Consider the following 22,768-nt stretch of genomic DNA (forward strand, 5'->3'; position numbering starts at 1 on the left):
TAAAATTTTATTTGAAAAATACAATACACAGCAGAGAATTATTTTCTCCCCTACTGCTCTTTTCACAAAAGAAACTATATGGTAAATGTAACTGAGATATTTGGCTAGGATAGATCCTGAGAAAAGAGAGGCCCAGCTAGAAGTGGAATAGACAAAGTCTGTCAAAGAAGGTTCACCTCTCTTTTAACATAAAAGAGCCTTTTAAGTTATCTTAGGAATCAGATAAAACATGTGCAGAATTTCTGCCATGCAAACAGAGACTACTGAAATTTTCAGGTTGACCAATTTATACTGACCTGGGCCCCAAGTGAGTAGAATAAAAAGGAAATGTCTTTATCTGAAAGACATGTGTTTGTCTGCTTTTGCTAGATTATGTATGTACATATTTACATATTAATACTTTCATAAAGGTATTTTTCATTATTCTAAGTAATAGCATCAGGTTAAGGTCTCTTTTCTGGCCTTTGCCCTATTTGCATGTACCTTTTTTGTTCTTTTTTTTTTTTTGATCATTCATCACACAAGCATGGGCCTATGATATATAAATATTAGAAATGACTTTACTCTGACTCTGGGTTATATCTGAGTTTTGAGAATTTATAACTCCTACATTCAGACAGGTTTAGCAAGGTGCAAATATACAATACTGACATACTCATATAGCCAAGGCTTCCACCAGAAAAACATGCCTGCTTGGATCCTTGGGAAGCTAATAAGGAACCAAAGGAAATAACCACACTCTGGAAGCCTTGCTGGTAATCCTGCTTCTAAAAAATTAGGACCATCCCCCTTACTCCCATTCCCAGTAAGTAAATCCCACTGCTGCCATTGCCTAAGTCTTTGAAGACAGTCAGACATTTAAAGCTGTTCATGCTCTAAATTTCCAGCAGAAATGAATCACTACAGAGATCTAAACTGGTAAAAAATAGAGATTTTTCTTTATTTGGCCCTAATAGAAGGGTTTTTAACTCCTACAACGTTGGAAATGGGCGAGTGACATCCATTTGGGGAACAATGAACAAGTCTTTGATTATCCTTATTTGCGGATTTCTGTCAAATTATGGAGTCAATTAAAACTCACTTTCTTTCAAGATTTGCTTCAGCCAATTCAACACCTGCTCAAGGGAGCCAAAGTAACTCAGGTTAGCTTTAAAGATTGTGAAGTCGCTGCCAAGAAGCACCTCTTCCTTAGATTATAGTGACGTTCACATGCTCGGTGTCAAAGATGTCCTGCAGACCCCGGGGGCCTATGGGAGAGGGCTCAGGAGACACATTTGATTCAGGCTTCACATTCATGAAAAATCTGATATTTTGTTTTAAAATAGGTTACTATAGGGTTGTTTTTGAAAAGTGTTCATTCTTAAAAAGTAAACATTTAAAATACGGCAGAGCTTTTGTGACCCTCTTTTGGCATGTCTGTATTTTTAAAACAGAGGTTGTTGCAAAGAACTCTACTGACCTCTGAATGGATTCAGCATTCAAAATGGCATGGCCATGGTGGCATATTTGAAAGAAATATAAGTCTGGGGTCCAAAGATCTGAATTTAAGTTTTAACTCTGCCTCTTTCTAGTTGCGTGGAATTGGACATGTTTGTTTACCCTGTCTTGGCTTCATTTTTCTCATCTATAAAACAAAGCCATACTTTTAACATGTACATGGAGATATTATGAAATTGGATGAGACAATTACTGTTAATGTATTTTTTCATTTTAAAGCACTACACAAATGCAAATTGAAATATGTTAATCATATTTCTAGAATTTATATCATTAAAATTGTGTATCAGTATGTGGTTATTTCCTATTTAAATTATGTGGAATCTTGGCCAGTAAAAAATAATCTAAGGAGGGAGCATATAACCATTTGAGGACATTGTTACCAATGGAAAATTACTCAATAAGAAGTTATCAATGCTGGATTTACTCATGTAGTTTATCCTAATTACTACCTGCCATCAAAAACTATTAGTCAACAATTAAACCACAGCTGTCAGGAGAAAAAGTCCAAATAAATAATTTTTAATTATGATACATTACTTATTACAGTAAAAATTGGCATTTTCCCCTTCAAAAGCAGAAGCACCAGTCTTAGAATGTATGCATGAATGGTATTTTAAGTGAAATATATTATAATATAATGTGCAAACATTATTTTAGTATAAGACATACTTTCTAAAAGTAATTTCACACACTGAATTCTGTTAGAATGGAAAGAATGTCATGCTGAATAATAAAATAAAAACCCCCATGACTTTCAAAGTCCACTTCAAATTAAATATGGTATACTGCTGAAGAGATATATAAAAAATTAAAAAGCTTAACTAGCCAAAAATCAAATTAAATATGGTATACTGCTGAATAGATATATGAAAATTAAAAGGCTTAACAAGCTCAAAATAGAGGGTTTTCTTATACAAATATGACTCATGTAGAAGTTTCTTCTTCACATAGTTGCAGAGATTCTTTGAGAAACTAAAGTGAATATTTTATTTAAGAATTAATTTTTCATCTGATCATTTCATTTTTTATTGAGCACCTAATGTGTGCTGCTAGGCTTTGTTGCAGATGTTGGAGATACAGAAAAGAAAGACACAGTCCTGCCCTCGAGGAGCTCACAGTCTAGTGGGGGAAACAGATAGGTTGACGTTGATTTTAAAATTATAAAAATTATTAGACAACTTTATAAACTTCTATTGTAATCAAACAAACTTTGGGTGTTACGAATGGATGGTAAAAAGGGATGATGTCCAATGCAGGGAAAAACCATCTGCTTCAATATCATGTGACTTCTGCGAAGGCGGTGATGTGGTTCTGCAAAAAGAAGAAATTACAAAGTCAGTCTTGGGAAAACTGGTTCTGTAAAATATTTAGAGCTTTTACTAATCATCATTAGCCTAATACAAAACTGCAGCCCGAGGATGTTTAGCTTGCCAAAACGTACAGTGTTATTCAACTAAAATCTGTGTATTATTACGTAATTTAGCTGTTAATTATATATTTTATTCAATATTCTTAATTAACTGAATAGATTAAAATGTTATACCTGCTTTATTCAAAATTAACACCGAAATTTGGAGAGATAAAAATGGCAATGCCAGACACGTTAATATTCTGTTCAGTGTTAATGGAATTTTAATGCTGCCTGTTGGAGTTTCAGATTAATTGCTCCCTGTGAGACAGATGGCGTAGAGTGAGGTGGTGAAATGCTCAGACTGAAGTGGCATTTGTTAGTTGACAAAAATCTACTTAAATATCTTATTTTTGATGCTTGAATTTAGATTCCAGACTGCAATATCTGTTTTTTACTTCATCCATAAAATTCTTGATAGAACTTGTTTTTTTTTTTAAAGCAACAAATTCTATATGGAGAAAACCTGAGGAATGACTAATATTTAAATAGCATCAGGCATGCAATAGGCCAGGTCATGGCTGCTGGAATATTGCAGTGAAAATTGATATTACATAATTAATCATGCCACATTTGGGATTATGTCAAGATCTAACACGAATGACAACTTTTACAGAAAACAGCAACATGACAAAAGGGCTCCACCATCACATTACCCATTTGGAATGCTTTTAATAGTAGTTGTCACATTGGCTCTTTATAATACAATGGTATCATAAACAGAATTTTATATAATGAATGCATGCCATGAAATGTCTTCAGCATAAATTTAGTTCATTTCCAGTTAAAGTGTTTTAACCAGCTAAAACACACTTAAAATGTATGTGAAGATGAATATGTATTTTCATTGAATTTAGGCATAATAAACAGCAAGAATGTGACTGACTATAATTTAAGGCATTGTTTTCTAGACTTGACCCATTTAATGCTAGAGAAAAACAATATTAGCAGAAGTCAGAAGTAAGCAGAGCATGCTGGCTGCTTCACGGAGTCCTGATAACATTTTAGAAATTTTAATTTTCCATTTAGATAATGCATGATAAAAAGGTTGGGAAATTCAGGAATTTATTGCCACGTTTTCCTTCCAAAAGTGCAGGCATGACTTTGGGACGAGAAACAGTTTTCAGAGTTATATAATCCACTATGATTGAATAAAAACCATAAGAATTGTGGAAAGAATACATCTTCGCTTTATTTCTAGTGTCCCTGTGGGAACTTGAAATCAGTGAACTGAGAAAATACAATCTGATATAGAGTGTTTCAGTACAAAACTGACATTAGTGTTACACCTCTGGACAGGACCTAGAATTAAATAATTGCTCGAAAGTTAAGATAAAAATTGAAGATTAATCAATCAGTGGCAAATGATGAGTAGGGAAGGAGTAAAGAAGAGACACGAAGAGAGAGGAAAAGACATAAAAATGAACAGAAAATAGTGTTCTGAGGCCACTGGTATAGGCCCTTAGTGTTCCTGCTGTTGACCCAAATAAAGAGGGGGCCACAGGCTCATTAAAATTGCTGAGGATAATTCTAAGTGAAGATGACAACAACACTCTAGTGGGTAGAATTAGATGTCTGGTGATCTTAACAAGGCACAGAAATCATTAGAAACAAGCCATGGATGAGCAATGCAAAGCTTGACAGAAGCAGAGAAAAGCCAAGTTCACAAGTGTCAGCTGGAGAGAGTACTTGAAGGGTGTGGTCACTGTAGGGGGCCACATAAATGTAGGTTATCATTTAACCTGGATGTGATGAAAGGTAAAAGGGGGCTGAACATAATCAGCAAGAGCAGACCTAAATTGGGACCATCTCAAAAAAAGAATGTAAAATCACAATATGCTATGATTTGAATGTGTCACCCAAAAAATAGGAGTTGGAGATTTATCCTCAATACAACAGCACTGGGAGGTGGAGCCTAATGAGGTAATTAGGTCACAAGGGTAGAGCCTTCATGCATGGATTAATGTGATTATTGTGGCAGTGAGCTGGTTATAAAAGGGCGAGTTCAGATCCCTTCTCTCTTCCTTCTCTTTCTCTTTGCTTCCAACATAGGATGATGCCACTTGAAGGCACTTTCCAGATGCTGGCCTCTTGATCCTGGATTTCCCAGCTTCCAGGACTGTAAGCCAACAGATTTTTGTTTATTATAAACTAACTGGTCTTTAGAATTTTTGTATAGATGCCTTAGTAATGAGATGTTGAACATACAACTCTAAGTGTGCTATTGAGATCCAGAAAATGCTGGGATTCAAGGTTGTGATTTAAAAATCACATGCTTCGGTGGCTATTCCAAACCAAGGAATATTACCCTTTCCTCCATGCCAAGTCATTATCAATTTTAACTACAAGGGTAACAGTTTATTTTCAGACTGACTACATTTTTAGATCCCAGAGTTCAGGGGGAACTCTTATGCTTTCCTCTTAATTAACACTCTTTCCATTTCATATCACATGTAAGTTTTAACATCTGAGATGATTTTCCTATTTGACAGGAATTAGAAGGATCCCACTTGGGGCTCATCATTTAAGTTGGCTGTGGTTAGCAGAGAGCTAAACATATGAAAATAAAACACTGAAGTGTGCATAGGGAAGAAAGGGAAATTTAATATGATCTCAGTACATAAAAAAATTGCACAGAGAGGACAGGGGTCTCTTTATCAACTTCATTGTTTAAAAGCAAATGAATCTATAATCTAAAATGAAGGAGATGGATTATCTTCTTGCTTATTGCAGGCTTTTAAAAATAAGATTATTTTTTTCTAGCACAAGGGTGATTTCCCCTGTAGGAATCTAGAGAAGGGACCAGATTATTATATAACAAGAAAATTATGTTACGATCTTTATGTTACCATCTGAGATTTTATATTACACAATATTCATCAATAAGGTATGTAAATACACACTTTGAAATATACAGATGTAATAATTCACATGAAAGAAATTATGATATTTCTCACTTCCCCACTGATGTTTTTCTCAGTAATACAAAAAAAAAAAAAAACAACTGCATTTACTATTTCCATATCATGTATCTTGATGAGCATTGGGCTCAGTATGAAGCAAGCCAAATGACAACGAATTTTTCCTTTTGTGTGAATTGTTTTTTTGTTGTTGCTACCGGGATTGAACCCAGGGGCAATTAACCACTGAGCCACATCCCAAACCCTTTTAATATTTTATTTAAAGACAGGGTCTCACTGAATCTGCCCTTGAACTCAGGATCCTCCTGCTTCAGCCTCCAATGCTGCTAGGATTAGAGGTGTGTGCCACTGTACCCAGGTAAATCTGTGTGAAATCTTAATTATGCAATACTAAATCTTGTTTCTGGAAGACAGTACAAACAAGCAGTAGGCAAACCAAAATCTCATGCATAGAAGTAAGTGGTCTTATAATTTATCAGCACAATTTCTGGTGCTGTTCACAATTACACATGCCAGAGGCTTAAAGTGAAGATGATAGAACTGCAACCCAAGTAGGTAAAGTTTGGAATATGATACATGAACTATCCATTAGAAAGTATTCACTCAGATCAACAGAAAGCATGGAGCAAAATACTGAGTCCAGTCCTTGAGTGCAGGGATCCCATGGAAAAGCAGGTACTTCATTTCTAAGACATCTTTTGGATTCATAAATTTGGAAAATTCTAAAACCTATAGCATGTCCATTTTTAATGCTCTAAATTCTAGATGAAAATCTATTTTACTATTTATTTTTCCCCCTCCCCATTTACAGAAATTATGCTCTGCAATGAATTTAAAGTGCTATTTAAACCAAACTATCATTTATTTATGGCATAAACAATTGGTGATGACTTGCCACCTGAGATTTGCCACTCACCACTTCCTTTTAAAAAAATAGGGGAAATGAGGGGAGAAAAAATAAAAACATTACTCTAGAAAAGTATGCCGAATTAAAGCTATATAAAAACAAAATGTGAAAAGCCATTATTAAGGAGCTATTTAGTTAAGGAATTTTAAATTCTCATTAATAAGTGAAAAATGAAAACATTTGAAAAATTAACAATAATTACAAGCAATCTATAGTGTCTAGGCCTCTTTTGGTTGTAATGGAATTCTGCACAGAAGGACACATTTTTCCGTATTTGCTTTTGCTTTGCAACCCAACTCCAATTCCAGTGCGCTCTAGCGCACATACGTTTATTGCCTTAAGTGAAGGTGTTCACAGTGGCTTACTCCTATTATCCAGCTGAACAACCTGGCCAGACAGTCTTTAAAGGACCTTTCCTGTGAACTTTCTTCTTGGCCATTCTCAGAAGGTTGGTTTTCAGACACCTACAAAATGTGTTTTACATATTATTTAAATATTTACTTCTTTATGTAGGAAAAGCACCAGTTTACGTTCTAGGTTGCTAACGCTGCTAGATCAAAAGCTGAGGTTAAATATTTTTCCAGTTCTTTCTTTGAAAATGCTTCATTACAAAAAGACTGGACTTTGTGTTTTAGTAAGAGATTGTCATCAATCAGGTTAGGTTTTTAACCTGAACATAAAATAGGATCCATGCATATAATGCCTTTAATTCAATGATTTGTAACTTTGACCCTGTTGGTTGGGGAGATGTGTCATTGGGCATTCTGCAGTCAGGTAGTTTCAATGTCCAGTGTTTGGATGTGCCTTCCAACACTGGGAAGTTTTCACAAATAATTTAACCTGAAGAACCAGCTTTCTCCTATGTAAAATAACAGATAATCCTATTTGAATGGACTTTATCCTATTTGTATATATGATATTTTAGACATATTGATCCTTATCCCTACTCAAATATATCCACCATTAATTTAAATTTATAAGAATCATAGAAACAAGCTAAAAAAAAGGTAAAAAGACAGAATAAGAAGGATGTGAAAGAAGAGGAGGGACTAGGAGAAGAAAGAAAAGAAAAAAAAATAATGAAAGAAATCAAGAATTTTTAAAAATGGCTAGAATTTTAGAAATAAAATCACCATTTGTTCATTTGATCTTATAGTATATAATTCTACAAGTCTACATTTCTAATATCTAAGCAAAATTTAAAGGTCAAATGTTTCTCACAAGACTTGGTGCAAACTTAATGGGTAGCAAAAACATAACTGATACAAAACAATTTGTGCTATTTTGCTGCATAAATTACCATCTTTGATTACAAAGTGATCCTCTAAACCCTGTTTCTGTAACAGAATCCACAAATATTTGAAATATAAAATATTTTGCATCCTGAAAAACTCCTGAGGATTTAGGATAAGGAATCACTGTCCTATGATGAAACCAGTCAATGATTCTGGTGTTATACTGATGTAGCCCACATTTTATCAGGAAAGCTAGATGGCTAACATAATCCCAAGTATTGTTGCTCTTTATTGTTGCTATTTGCTTCCTTACTTTATTCATTGTATGGGTGAAGAGAGAACAGAAAAAGCACTTTTACTATGAAGAGTGAATAGAGTACATAGTCCTCTACAACCTGACTTTGTTTAAATTTTCCTCCTGGTATGGTACACTGTGAAATTGGTGAGAGTATTTCAGTAAACAGAAATAAAGACAGGTCCATGTAAGAAGAAACTATTAGAGAAGTTCAGACTTAAAGCTGTGAAATTGGTTGTAGAATTCATGTTATGTAATTTATTTTCATTTTAAGGATTTGGGGTATGGAAACAAGCACAAAAACTAAAATGTGACAGAACAGGAGTTTCCTTGGAAAAGAAAAGTCTTGGGGACCATTTCTCTCCATACAGTGGTTACGTTTCAGTGCAGGATTTTGTATCAGTTTGGAGTTTTATTTCCATTCAGGAATTTCCTTTTGTACTCTTGAGAGAAGAGGGGCTAAAAGCTATTTTCTGAGAGAATCGTTTCTCCCCAAAGAAGGAGGAACTCTCTAGGCGGCTTTCTCTGATAAGCTAATTAAGCCAAAGGCAAGCCCAGTTTTTACTGGAGCATTAGCTACAGATCTTATAAAGTATTTTCAAGTCCTGAGATGCCAAAGAAGTAAACAGCTTTCTACACCAAATCTTTAGGGACACTGGTTCTCATTCACGGTTTCATGTTAGGAGCTTTAAGAAAATACTGATGCAACTCCTGAGACCTGGATTTAATTGGTCTGAGGCATGGCATGATAGCTGGAAATTTTAAAGGCTCTCTGGATGATTCGAATGTGCAGCCAGCATTGAGAACCACTACATTAGAGGCTCTGCTGGCCCAGCTAGATCCAGGCCATGTCTTGCCCCACATCCAACTCACCTGAGTTGCCTGATACATTTCAGATCCCCAGACCCAAATAAGGGCACACTGGATCAGATTCTTTGGGCTTGCATCCTCAAAGTTTACCATATTTGCAAGTGCTTATAAGCAATGGAATCCCCTTCTTTTACATGAGTCTGAGTACCACTGCCTGAAGGTATAGTACAGTGATTGGTTAGTGAAGTAGGCATTGCCAGGCATATGAAATTAGTTCTTTTTTAAAATGTAATCACTGTAAAAGAGTACTGCCTTTAAAAAAAAGCAGCAATAGTGAATGATTATAAAAAGAAGTCCCTCGTGTTCAAAATACTGCAGATCAGTTGCACATCAGATGCCTTGCCCAGAGCCTCACAACACCTCTAGGTTGTGAAGGGCTGCTTTATTTCAACTCCACGTTTTCCAAATGCACTGACAAGACATTTCATGGAAGTCCACTAATGCTCATGTGTTTATGGTACCTGATGGATGTGGGAATCCATGTACTCTGCATTCTGAGTTTCTTATCTAAGTATCTTAGGTCCCATGGCCCCTTTTTATCTAATAGTCCTAGCTATATTCTCAATAATCAAGCATGTTAGGAGTAAAAAATTCCAATTTATCTCCTGTCCGGTCTGCCTCACACTATGAAGTTTCCTGAGCCATGTGGATATTTCCTGACTGCTAATTTATCCATCTGCTTCAGTCTCTCTTGCTCCTATGAATTCCATTTCTTTCTCATTCATTCTGGACCCTATGCTTGATCATCTGAAAACTCATCAGTATCCTGCCAAACACAACCTTTGCATGAGTTGGTTTGTCTATCTGGAACATTCTTCTTTCCCCTCCTCTTTCGCATAATGATCCTTGAGGTCTCCCTTTAGTTAATGTTGCAAGCATTCTAAATTTAGTTAAGTCCCCTGTAGTAGCTTCTTTAGCATATCCATCATCACAGTCTTCTGTATGTGCCTACAAAATGGTCTTTCTCCCTTCTACACTGTAAGCTGATGAGTTCTGGAAAATATATCTCAGTGTTTCTTATTTGATGTTTGTTTCATTAATTACAAAACTGACTACATACAAAATTTTGCTGTATGTAATAACTGATGATAAGGTAATTCATTCATAAATAGCCTATAGGCCTTCTTTTACACTAGTATTTTAAGTAACTGGATTCTTATTTATTTTATTTCATTTTGACTTTTGGAGATAGTTTAGATTTCTTAAATAAGCAGGCCAATGTTATATGACAGAGAAGAACTGGAGAAGTGGCTAATGGACAAACTGCATAATGAATTCTTGCATGATCAGGACCTGATTAAAATTCCTCATTTAAAATTTGCCTATTTTCACGAAGAAACACCAGTTGTAAAAAATTAGACAAGCCAAATCAAGATACATTTCAGAGCCATTCCAAACCACGAGGGCTCTGAACTAAGATAATCTATAAAATCTTTTTTAAAGGTAAATATACATTTACCATACAAACCATATAATCTCCCAGTGCCATATACCCTCTACTCTTAGGTATATATACAAAAGAAAAAAAAAATACAGATTCATACAAAAACCTGTACATGTGTGCTTATCAGCATTCTTCATTATTGCCCCAAATGTCCTTCAATTGGTTAATGGGTAAACAAGCTGTGGTACCTTCACAGGACAGAATCCTATTCAATAATAGGAAGGAAGGTGGGGGAGGCCTGTTGATGCATGCAGGACAAATCAGACTCAAAAGGCCACGTGCTGTATCAGTCCATGTATATGACAACCTGGGACCAGCAAAGCTGAAAGAACTGAAAATAGATCACAGGTTGCTAGGGAGTGGGGGTTGAAGGAGGTAGCTGGTGGCAAAAGGGGAAGAAACATTTTGGGGTGACAGAAATGTTCTATAACTTGGTAATGGTGATGATTACATGATGGTATGTGTCTATCAGAACTCATTGAGTGCACAGTTTTTAAAATGAAACTTAGGGAATAAATTGTGCTCAGTGTGCCCAAACTTTAAAACATTAGGATGGCCAGTCATAAACTAAATGTAAAGGCCCAGTAGTGTCCATAATTTAGTGTGTCAGTTATTGAATTGTTGTTTTAACACCTGATTGTTAAAAAAAATATATATAAAATAAATTTACTAGAAAATATTCAAACAACATTGATCAAAATGAGATACCTCACTTAAAAATAAGTGATCTCTAACACGGGTGAAGATTATGAACAATAGTCTCCATTGTTGGCGAGGACATTTGCATTAAACCAAAAGTCTGAATAGTATTCATTCTCTTTGTTTTAGAATTTCCTCTTATAAATTTATCTTGTTATTATTTGATTTACAAATATAAATGTATTATGGCTGTTTACCTTAGTATTTGTATATGATTGTGGAAAATTGGAAGTAGAAGCAATCTCTTATGCCTATCAAAAGTAATGGTTATATAATTTGATATGGTTTATAATCTTTTTCAACGTATTATTGTGTGGCATATGATTATGAGTTTGGTATCCAAAATGACAAAGATGCAATATATTTCCATGAAAATGAAAAATACAGATTTGTATTCTTGATTTAAAACACAGGCCACGTCAGCTGTGTGACCTTGGGCATGTTACTTACCCCTTTTTAGTCACTTTCTTTGTAATGTGGGAGAAAGAAGCACTCATATGATATCTATAAAAACTCAAAATATTTTACGTGTGAGGTTCGCTGTAATTTGAGACTCACATTAAACTCTAATTGAAGATTAGCTTTTACTGTTATGCTTGATATCCGATTATTGTATTTACTGATCTATACTATGGTGTATTTTTAAGTGAGTAAAAGCAGGCTATGAAAGGGATCATACACGGAATCGCTGCTGGTTGTGCACAACCTCCTCCAGCCCCCCAACTCACAGGTTCTTGAAAGCTACATTAAGAAAATATTTCCAGTGATTACTCTGGTGAGATACAGGTACTTCCCATTAATTTTTTGTTTTGTTTATTGAATTTTATATTTTATTTTATTTTTTGTGGTGCTGGGGATTGAACCAAGAGTTGGAGTATGCTGAGCAAGCACTGTACCACTGAACTATACACTCAACCCTGAATATTCAAATTTTAAACATTGACTTGAATTGTTTACTCTTTGATTCCTTCTTTAAGAACCACACAAAAAACAATGGTTGGTTCTTTCATAAGACATGTCATTGTTTAGTTTATTTTCCTAGTTTTGGTTAACATTTTACAGTTTCACTGCAGAAAGTTTTCATGGTATCATGGTGCCTCTGATTGATTCCAAGGACTCTTAGTGCTTCTAGGATAGTGCATCCCAAAAAAGCAGATTTGAGGGAAGAGGGGATGAGCAGCCAGGAGCAGTTTCCTGTGCACAGCTAATTATGTAGGCATTAGGAATGATTTTTTAATCCATCATTGTTTATTCTCTCCTTAACTAATGGCTGAATCATGTCACTTTAAGATGCAGACATCAACTCTATTTATTCACACAAATGAGATGAGAATGCTTGTTGTCTATATTCCAAAGTAAATTGCTGAAATATGCATTTATAAAAGGACTGTTGGATAACTGGAAAAAAATCTGGCTTTTATTCTTCGTGTGGTACATTCTGATTCATAAATAGTGTGAAAAACTAAATACTAAATATATGGATGCACAAACTGGAAAAATGACATATGGCAAAGGAGTAACTAAATGTGCTACTCTTTTTAACCTAAAAAAATGTTAAATGCTTGTTGAAATCTTTAAGCTTCCATTTTCAATGCACTGTTTTAAAGCAAAATTAAATTTAACAAGTGAGAACAGAGTATGGCACATAAATGTTGATTTACTTCAAATATTTGGCATAAATGCTCAGAGCTTAGATTAAGGGAAAATGCCTAAAATATGACTATGTTTAGTTCCACTAAATATTCCAATAACTAATTACTAATAAAGTTGTTTTTGATATGGTCCTGTATAACATTTATATTACAGTCCAGCAGCCCTGTAAAACAAAGATTTGTATCATAGGAAAGCAACTGAATCTTAAATAGATTGCCAGAGTTATTCATGCAGAGCATTCTGAAGCCTCAAAGAAATTTATCACAGGGTACATGGTAACGTATAGTCATATTTGTCTTGACAAGAAATCACAATATTGTTTTGCTGTTGCTAGGGCCCTAATGTATGCAATATTTAATACCGTCGTATTTTTGGCCACATGTGCTCATGCATGAGGTAGACATTGCATAAACTTTTAAATCTATGAAATACATTCATAGAGGTATCCTTGTCTGAAGTAAGAGAGAATTCCTAATTTTTGCAAGAAGGAAGGTGTCTAACTCCACCTACTTATTACATAGAAGAATTGGGTTTCAAACCAAGGATTTCCAGCTGCTAAAACCTAGCTCTCCTTCTACCCCCTTCCCTGACTAAATTTCAACCCTTGCTTCCCTTGGATTCCTGAAATCCAATAATCTGCAAAGGAGAACATGTAAAGGTCAATGCATATGGTTGCCTGGGTCATTGTGAGTTCTCTTAGAATTTTGCTATCCATATAATTTGACTTTGCCGTTGCCATGGGAATTAAATATGGTAATTTCCATCTGTAATAGTACATACTCATTATGATATTTCTAGATTTTTGGAATTGTCATTACTGCCTATCACTTTCATTTAGTTAATGCTTCAGTTAAGTAGGGTATGCTTTCACATCATGAGCTTCATTGGCTAGTGAAAAGCCCTTTAACCTAGGTATATGCAAACTCTTCTATTGTAAACTATTTCTGACATTACCTTCTGTTTCTTGTTGGCAAGAGAAAATCCTCTTTGATTCAACTGATTAATATCACATCAATCAAAGAGAACACAATGCTTGGGTTTAGATGAAAAATATATTTTCCCAAAAAAGCACTTTTTATCCTTGAGTCTATTCACTTTACCTTTCAAAATTATTCCATATCAGCCATGTGTGCCTATAGTGGCCTGTGATAACTGCCTTAATAAAATAATGTGGATATTAATTTCTCTTAGTTCTATTGGAAATATTCCATTTTCTTTCAAATCTTATCTATTAAATTTTAAATATTTCTCTTCCCTTGTCAGATAAAATGCCTCTTTCCTTTTATTTTCCATGGGGAATCAGTTAAGATCCATCATGCATACATCATTTTCCATGTATTTACCTGTGCCAACCTGAGCATCAGCATCAGGCTTCAGAATGACAGCAAGTAGGGGCAAGAGAGTGGTAAAGTTTCAATGGTTGACAACAAAGAGCTCACTGCTTTGCCACTGGAATGAATGCAGCGTGACCCAAGAGGCTCACTGAGAAGGAATACCAATGTACACCTTACCCATTAGAGTTGTGAAGAAGAGAAATCTCTGATGAGAGAACAGAAAAATACCACAGAGGAGAAATAAGCAAGCTTTTTCAGGTGGGGAAGGTTCTTCCTTAATGAACAATGGAGATTCATTAAGACTCGACTGTTTAATGTCACATAAGAAACCCTTCACAAATTTTCATCCACAATCACAGAATGCTTTTCCATGTATTTGACCCCCAATGATCTGCCTATTCATGAACTTTACCCATTTTTTCAAGTAGCATGTTTTATATACTAAAGACATCGAACTTTTGATCTATACATTATTTATATTTTACACTTTTTCATCAGGCTTTTAAAAACTGTTTTTAAAATACTCTTGGTAACTTCTGTTTTTCAAAACACTTGAACTTTTTTTCTGGTTAGCAAAGCCAAGAATGAAGCACTAAAGAATAGTACCTCCTTATAAAACCTGGAAATGCTCAGATTTCATACTTTTATGGTACTATCTAGGGTTTCTGTTTCATTTTTCATTATTTCTTTTGCTATAAATCTTGTCTTTAAATAAATTTTATGATTTTGCAATATTTCTATTTCTATGTTTTGCCATAGTTAATTCCATTTAATTCTACATGTAAATAGCTTTCACTCTTTCTCCCAACCCATTCATCTAATGACTTTCCTAAATTAAAAGCTCTGGACAGTGGTGTATTACTCAGTTGGCAAACATTTTCTGGTAACTTTTAATGAGAAGCATGATTTGCAAATTCTGACAAAGCTGATATTTTATGGTTATGTTAACCCTTACATGACCTTTTGAGTGGGAACAGAACTCTTATATCACAAACTTACTCCTTGAAAACCTTGAAGACATTACTCCATTGATTATATGTCTAATGTGGAGGGAGAAGTCTGACCCAGCCTGCTCTTATTCTTGGGAAGTAACTAACTTTCTCTAATTTAGTGTTTGCATATTTCACTAAGTACACATTATGACAACCTCAAAAACTCAGAAGCTCCCAACAAATATTTATTTCTGGTACCACAGTTTGGCAGCCAGGTTCTATTATTTGTTGAGGTTGCAGGTTAGATGCTGGTTGGCTTCTGCTGTCTTCCCATTCTGGGGTTGAGGCTGAGGGAGCAGTCCTGATCTAGAAAGGAGCTTCTCCTGGAGGAAGGCACGGGATCAATGCCTCTGATGACCCTCTGAGTCTCTGGCTGATATGCGTCCTATAAGTTCTATGCACATGTCATTGGTCAAGCCCAAATAACCATTGAAGGAAGGATGTTTACCCAAAGAAGGAAGTACTTAATAATTGAGAACAATGCTATCCCTCAGTATTTAGAAGATTCTTCAGATTTGGTAGCTAAGAACTTCAGTGAGAAATATCTAATTTCTGATATGTATTTCAACTTTACCTTGTATCTGAATACTATTGCTGCTCCATTTATTCTCTTCTTTAGGACATACAATGACCCATGTTATTTTTCTGTGGTATGTTCTATATCTACTATCTTTTCTGAATCTATTATCTTTTCTGAATCTATTATCTTTTCTGAGATCACTTTTATTCTCCTGTTCTTCTATTGCAAAACTTGCTTTTAATGTATGTGCTTTGAGTTTCTCCAGTGTGAATTTTCTTCCTCAAGGTTTCTAGTATTGGTTTAAATCCTTGCAGGGCATTATTTTTTTTCTTACATTAATTTCTACTTGTACAGTTATCTTTTCCCTCTCATTTCATGTTTCCTTTAATTTCCTTGGCTGGAAAGAAGATGCTATCTATAATAAATGTAATTAAAATTCATATTATTAAACATTTTTTAAAGATGTGTTTTATCTTTCTTCTGTGTCACAAAAATCATTTTAAGGGATTTAAGTTCTTGTCTTGATTATTTATGCTTGAAGCAGGATAGACTTAGCTCAGTTTATTTTCCTAAAACAAGGGAGAAAGGACTCATTGATGATCTTTTAGGAAATCCTCCACAAAGATTCTGAGTAGAGGAGCTGGACAAAGTAGTTTTATATCATCATTTTGATGATATATTCTTGGTACATCCCTAGCACCTCAACACATGTGTTCCAGATGCTGTTCTAAGTATTTTACTATAATGACCAATCTATGAAAGAGAAAACTGAGTCCCTGGGTATTTAAGAGATTTGCCTGAGTTCAAAATTGCCCAAAATCCCAAGCAGTCTACCTCCAGGATTTATAAGCAGAAGTACCATACTATAACATACTGGATCCCATTGTAGGAATGTGGCACCATTGATTTAACAATTCACTGCTGATGTACAATTAGACTTCTCCTGATCTGATATGAGTAAGAGCTGTAATGAGTTATTGGTAACTTGAATACTTAGTGGACATTGGAATATGATGGGCCAGTTTCCACAGATGACTAATTCTTTTCATAAAACCAAATGTAATGAATGTTCAGATTTACTTAGTATTCAGAAAAATCATGAGTTTTTCTCATAAACTATGGTAATTAACCATATGACAAACTCCCTATAATTAAGGGATAAATTGCTGGCATAAAAATAAAGCACGCTTGCATGCTATAATTACTCTGTAGCTTATAGTTTATCAAACATGCACTCTGAACATAAGAGGTTATATAAGTACATAACTTCTGGAAGAAACCCTGTGCTTTTCCCACATGAAAGTGACAACAAGAAAATGACAGTTTGGTGTAATAACGCTAAGCCTACTGGACATGTCTGCAGGCCAAACTTTAACACAGGGTCCCTATCTCCTCAGAGGGCCAGCTTTAAGAAACTAATATATACACTATACAAATATCAATTATTTGTATATTTGTATAGTAACAAATGAACAAATGATATTTATATAGTGATATTTCTCACTATATAAATATCAATTATTAAAATCAATTACTGGAAGAATTTTGCATTTTTTTGCCAATGTGAACAAAAGTAAAAAGCAATATGTTTACTTCATTTATTCCTCATCACAAAAATAAAGCGCAGCCACAGTGATGGTCTTGCTTTCATTCTGGCTGATAAGCATAAATGCACGTCCTTTTAACAGTTTCAAAGGAGAGTCTGAGATATATTCCTAGTACATCCCATCTTCCTCTGTTTACATGTCTATGTAGTAAAAGAATAAACCAGGCCCTATGCAGGAAGTATTCTGCCTGGGACCAGGGAAAAAAAAAAAAAAAAAAGAGCAGAGCCAGCATCATGTACAGACACTCCAGTGAGTGAGGGGAGAACTGAATCAGCTTCAAACCATCTTTATTCCCCAACCACAAACTAAAGAAAAGTACACGGATTTGATATGGACAACAAACAAATACAATAATGATAGAAAGACGTTAATAAACATTCTCTCTGGCAATTCAGAGTCTAATATAATATTTTTGCTTTTATCATTTTATATTTTTTAAAGGCACTCTAAATAACAATGAATCCACATAAAATCAACAATAGGAATTTTCAATCCTTTAATATAGAGAATGACATAGTAGTACATAAGAATATTTGCAATGCTAGGGAACTACTAAAGAACTCCCATGCAAACAAATATGTTCAACAGCAGAAGTCTGTGATGATTACCTATGGTGATTTCGGAGGTATACAAAGTGAAAAGACTCTGATTGTTACCCTGACCATTTTCTTTAAAATGTGTTTAAGATCTTTTTCTCAATTCCATTGTTTCCTATGCTTATTTATTAAGTTACACAAAATCTAATTTGTAGATATAATTCAGTTTTTAAAATGTGTACTTATTTATATAAGTATGTATCTCAAAACATTATACTGTATAATGTTTCTCTGTGGCTTATCAATGATGTGGACTTTTGTGGATAAACATCGGAAATTTATTATAATAAAACATCAGCTAAACCCCTAAAGAACAGAAATTAAAACAATCCAATGACTCAGAGAGAAAGCTGTTCATTTCCTTTTTGGAACCATCTAGAGTGCAATGGTTATGTGGGCTCTGCTCCAGGAGGTCATCCAGGGACACAGATTGGCAAGGTTGATCAGTCATTTTACAGACCTGTTTCCAAGATTTCTCCAGTCTATATTTTCCATTTGATGATAAGGGGTAGAGAATGCCCAGAGCAAGAGTCTTTGAAGAGATATGCTAGAGGTTGCACTTATTCCTTTACTCATATTTCATTGCTCTAAACTTGGTCACATTCAACTAACTGCAAGAGAAGCTGAAAAGTACAGACTAAAACTGGGCAGCCATGGATATAGCAAAAATTTGAAGGAAGATGGGGAGAATGAATATCAGTAGACTCCTGGCAGTCTCTGCCACTATAAAAAGACCCAGTTTAAAAATTGTTGTGGGGACTAAATATAGTTGTAAAGCGAAGTGTTTTATAGAATTTATAAAAACCATTAGTACAAAACTTGATGCATACTAAGGATTATTAAATGGTAGCTGATATTAATATTAGTATTTAGGATCTCTAACATCTAAATACTTAATTCCCTCCAAAGTATTGTAGGTAAGTGATTATTTAGCTATTCTGGAATCCTTATAGTAAAAAGAAATAACCTCTCCTAATGCAGTCATTCCATTTTCAGAAAGGATTTCCTCTCTCTGGTCATCGTTTATTTTCCTACTTCTATTCCTTGTGTTCACCCTACTTGTGATCTCTGAGGTCCTACAGAACCAATCTCATACATCTACCATTTATTAGACACTCATGGGAAATTATTGCTTCTTTCATGAGTTTTCTTTGTCTCTGATCATCTTTGCTCCAATAATCTCTCATTGTCCATGACTTTGAGTCCACTCAGCATCCTGGACATATTCACTAACTCATTTAATGTTTATTTTTGGAATACTGAATATTCTATTTTGTTGGTCTCCACCATTGAACTGTGTTGCCAAGAGCATTGCACGATATTCCATGTTATCCTGACCAGGATGAGCACAGCAAATCATCAGTCTGCTCAGTCAGGGATTCATTTTCCTTAAGTGAGACTTAAAGATCCTATGAATTATTTTGACAGGGGTATCATGCTGTTGGCACATGCCAACTTGAGGTCCCACTGAGCTTTTTTCATTTGTGCATTTAACCTAAATGCTCCCTACCCTACACAATTTTCAAATTCAAATATAAAACATTTTATTTCTATCTAGATTATTGTCTCTTCTTACAGTTTCTTAAGACATTTTATTCTTTCACCCAATTATCACTCACAGATTCTCACCATCTCCACTCCTGATTAGCACGTGAGTAAATTTTTCTAAGATACTGACAAAAATGTGAAAGTGGATCAGGCTGATTCAGAAGACACTAGTAACTCTCCGAGCAATCAGCTAGTTACAAATGCATACAACTGCGTCAACATTTAGGAAATATCATCCTATCCGGTTCATCACAAGAATCTCAAGAGCAGCTTGTCTTAAGAACTTGATTTCTGTGCTTGCTGCCAGGCCTGCTGAGGTCTTGATCTGCTGTTCAATGTTCTTCGTAGTCTGGCTGTATTCAGCCCAGCCTGCCTTCACTGCCTCCTTTCAGGAAAGCACGACTAGTATTTTCCTGCTGCCAGAACTTTGAGAATGAGATTCAACACATATTTATTAAGACCTGATTATGTGCCAGGAATTGAACACAGCACTTTCTCATAGAAACGGAATATGAAAGAAATGGAATCTATTTGATGAAAAATGCATATATTCCCAAGTAAAAGCATCTTACTACTTTGTCTATGTGTGAGACCAGTGCACAGCATTCCTTATATAGAAACTGTAGCAGAATACTTAACAGATTCCATCTATAGGTTCTCAGCTTTTAGCATGAGGGATACAGAGACACTTTAAATACAATATGCATTTTTTAAGATGATCTTTTCAATGGCTAAATTCTTGCTAAACCATTAGACTTTGAGGTTAAGTAAATTAACAATAACTGTGCAGGCACTTTCCAGATACATACACAGGAATAATTGTTAATTTGCTGTAGATAACAATTACATTTTAGAATTTAAATTGTGAATTACCTGTACAGATGGTACCTTTTCCAAAGGACTTTCTACTCGAGGAATGCTGATCATTGGCATCTGGGCCAGATTATCCATGTGTATATGCTCATTTTCTGGTTGTCTTCCTTTGAAATTGTTTACCACACACACGACCTAAAATTTCAAACAGTTATAGTTACTATAGATAGTGAAACTATATATCATATGACTGTTGCCTTTTTGAACACTTTAATAGATCCAAATATAGTAATAAAGAATTAAAATAACTTAAATATTACATGCATAAAACTTTACACCCATATTTATCTCATATATATTTTAACAACTACTTTGATGCAGATAGGTTCGAGAAATTCACCATTTAATATGTAGCTCAATTAATAATGAAAATTTATTATTCCAAATTTTTCATTAAAGTATACTTAATGCTCAAATCAATCCAAAAATAACACCATAACCTTATAAAAATTCATAGCAAGCTAACCTTTCCCTAATGTGGCTAACCTACAACTTAATTTAAATGCTAATTATTTTCCATTGCTTCAAGATTATTGCATTCATAATAAACCTTCTACAATTGGCACTATCTAATTTAGTAACATCCTTTTAATTAATCTCATTTATTGTCTATTATTTTTGTTGCATATGTACTTGGTATTTCAACAATAGAATACCGGGGCTACTAATGAAATAGAAGACCCTTTACATAAAGGAAATTGACCTTGGTTTCAATTGATTAGATCCCAGAGATAAAAGAATTTGAACTAAACCAAAGGTTCTCATATTTTTGTATGCCTAAAAATAAAGTTCTGGCACTGTTAAAAATGCACATTCCTAAGCCTGCCCCTAAAATTTCTGAAGTAGAATATGGGTGAAGAATGAGGCCTGGGTGTTAGAGTCTGTAAACAAGTCAAAATAACACCTGGCATTTAGCCAGGGGAATGTTAGAGTTCATAAACAAGTCTGGATGGTGCCTGGCAAAATGCCAGAGGGAGTGGTTTGAGAAGTAACAAAAGCGAGCCATTAAGTGTAGAGATTCCTTATTGGTTGACTGATGTATCTAGTTTATGCTAATTAGATAAGCTGTGTGGAATGTATAAATACTGCTCCTGTCCTGCAATAAACGGCTCCCTCTCCTGCTGTATCAACATACACAAGTTATTCGTCACCCCCCCGGTTATTTTGCTGCAGCCGGACTGCGGCAGATGGTGGCCCGTTACGGGGAGCCCCGGGACACTCGGGGGTAAGTGACGAAAAAAGCTGCCCGTCCATAGATAGGACGGGAGCAATCTGCTCGTCCCTAGGCAGATAGGGCGAGAGGAAAAATGGCCATTTTGAGAAAATGGAGAAGATTGATACAGTATGTTTGTGTCTTGTTTTGTCTCAGTGTATTGTATTGTCTTTATGATGAAAATATGGAAGGGGTGAGAAATAAATTACTAAGGGAAGAAGGCACCCCAGTGGAACCAAGAATAGTTAGGGCATGTGTTGATAAGAGCCCAGGAACTCTAGTCAGAAAGAAAAAGAAAGTTCAGAAGAAGAAGGATTATCAGGAAAAAAGTTGCAGCAAAAGGCTATTACTAAATACTTTTCGTTACCGGAGGGTGCGTGAAGCGGAGAGGCGGCTGCCGAGTGTGCAAGCCGGTCACAGCGCAGCAAGGATTTTCCAAGAGGCGGCGGCGACTGGCCCTTCCCCGCCTCCTGGCCGGGGAGCTAGCTCTTCCACTGCCGCGAGCCCAAATCTAGACCTGACCTGGAGGCACAGTCTCGCAGGCTCTTGCTCCCTGTGCCCAGTAGCAGTTTGAGACCGGGACTCTCCCCAGGGCCATCTGGGGCTACCCGGGACGCTACAGCCTCAGAAGACACTACTGGTGTCCCTGATGTTTGGTCATTTTCAATGCCAATAACTAAGCTACAATGGTTCTCCCACACCTGGAAGCTAATGAGTAATGAGCACCATTAAGGCTTATTTAAATGTAAAAAACCTTGAGATAATGTACTAAATTGTTCAGAAGGTTGTTTTCTTAGTGGAATACTACAGGATTTTCTTTAGCCATCCGGAGTTCCTGCCTTTGTCCCAGTGCCGGTGAAAACGAAAGTGGAAGAATTTCCAGTGTTGCTGAAAACCGGAGGAGACTTCGGCTGAAAAACGGAGGAGACTTTGGAGCTGTTGCTGTTTCTGCTACTACAGCTTAGGCTAGCTACCTGCAGAACTTACCTGGACTGTGATTTAAGCTAGCTGCCTGCAGAACTTACCTGGACTGTGATTTACCTGGACTGTGAGTTAATCTATTGAGACACTGCTTTATCTGGACTGAGACAACAAACTGTAATCTACAACAAATTGTAACTCGGTATCTTTGCTAACGGTGTCATTGCTGGTA

At 35.5% G+C, this 22,768-nt stretch overlaps 1 protein-coding gene across 1 annotated transcript in view; it reads right to left on the reverse strand.

Moving 5' to 3' along the window:
- Nucleotides 1-2,003: 2,003 nt before the first annotated feature.
- The window catches only part of Plppr5 (phospholipid phosphatase related 5), a 109,212-nt gene continuing 88,447 nt past the window's right edge, over nucleotides 2,004-22,768 (reverse strand). The window contains exons 5-6 of the mRNA XM_046462652.2: nucleotides 20,403-20,537; nucleotides 2,004-2,811 (exon numbers count right to left, since the gene is read on the reverse strand). Coding sequence (XP_046318608.1) covers nucleotides 2,779-2,811; nucleotides 20,403-20,537 — 168 coding nt within the window. The 3' untranslated portion in view covers nucleotides 2,004-2,778. The remainder of the gene's footprint in view (nucleotides 2,812-20,402; nucleotides 20,538-22,768) is intronic.

Source organism: Marmota monax, unplaced genomic scaffold, assembly GCF_021218885.2.
Source record: "Marmota monax isolate L192 unplaced genomic scaffold, Marmota_monax_Labrador192_F-V1.1 WCK01_AAM20220418_F8-fsc00070, whole genome shotgun sequence".
NCBI classification, from domain to species: Eukaryota; Metazoa; Chordata; class Mammalia; order Rodentia; family Sciuridae; genus Marmota; species Marmota monax.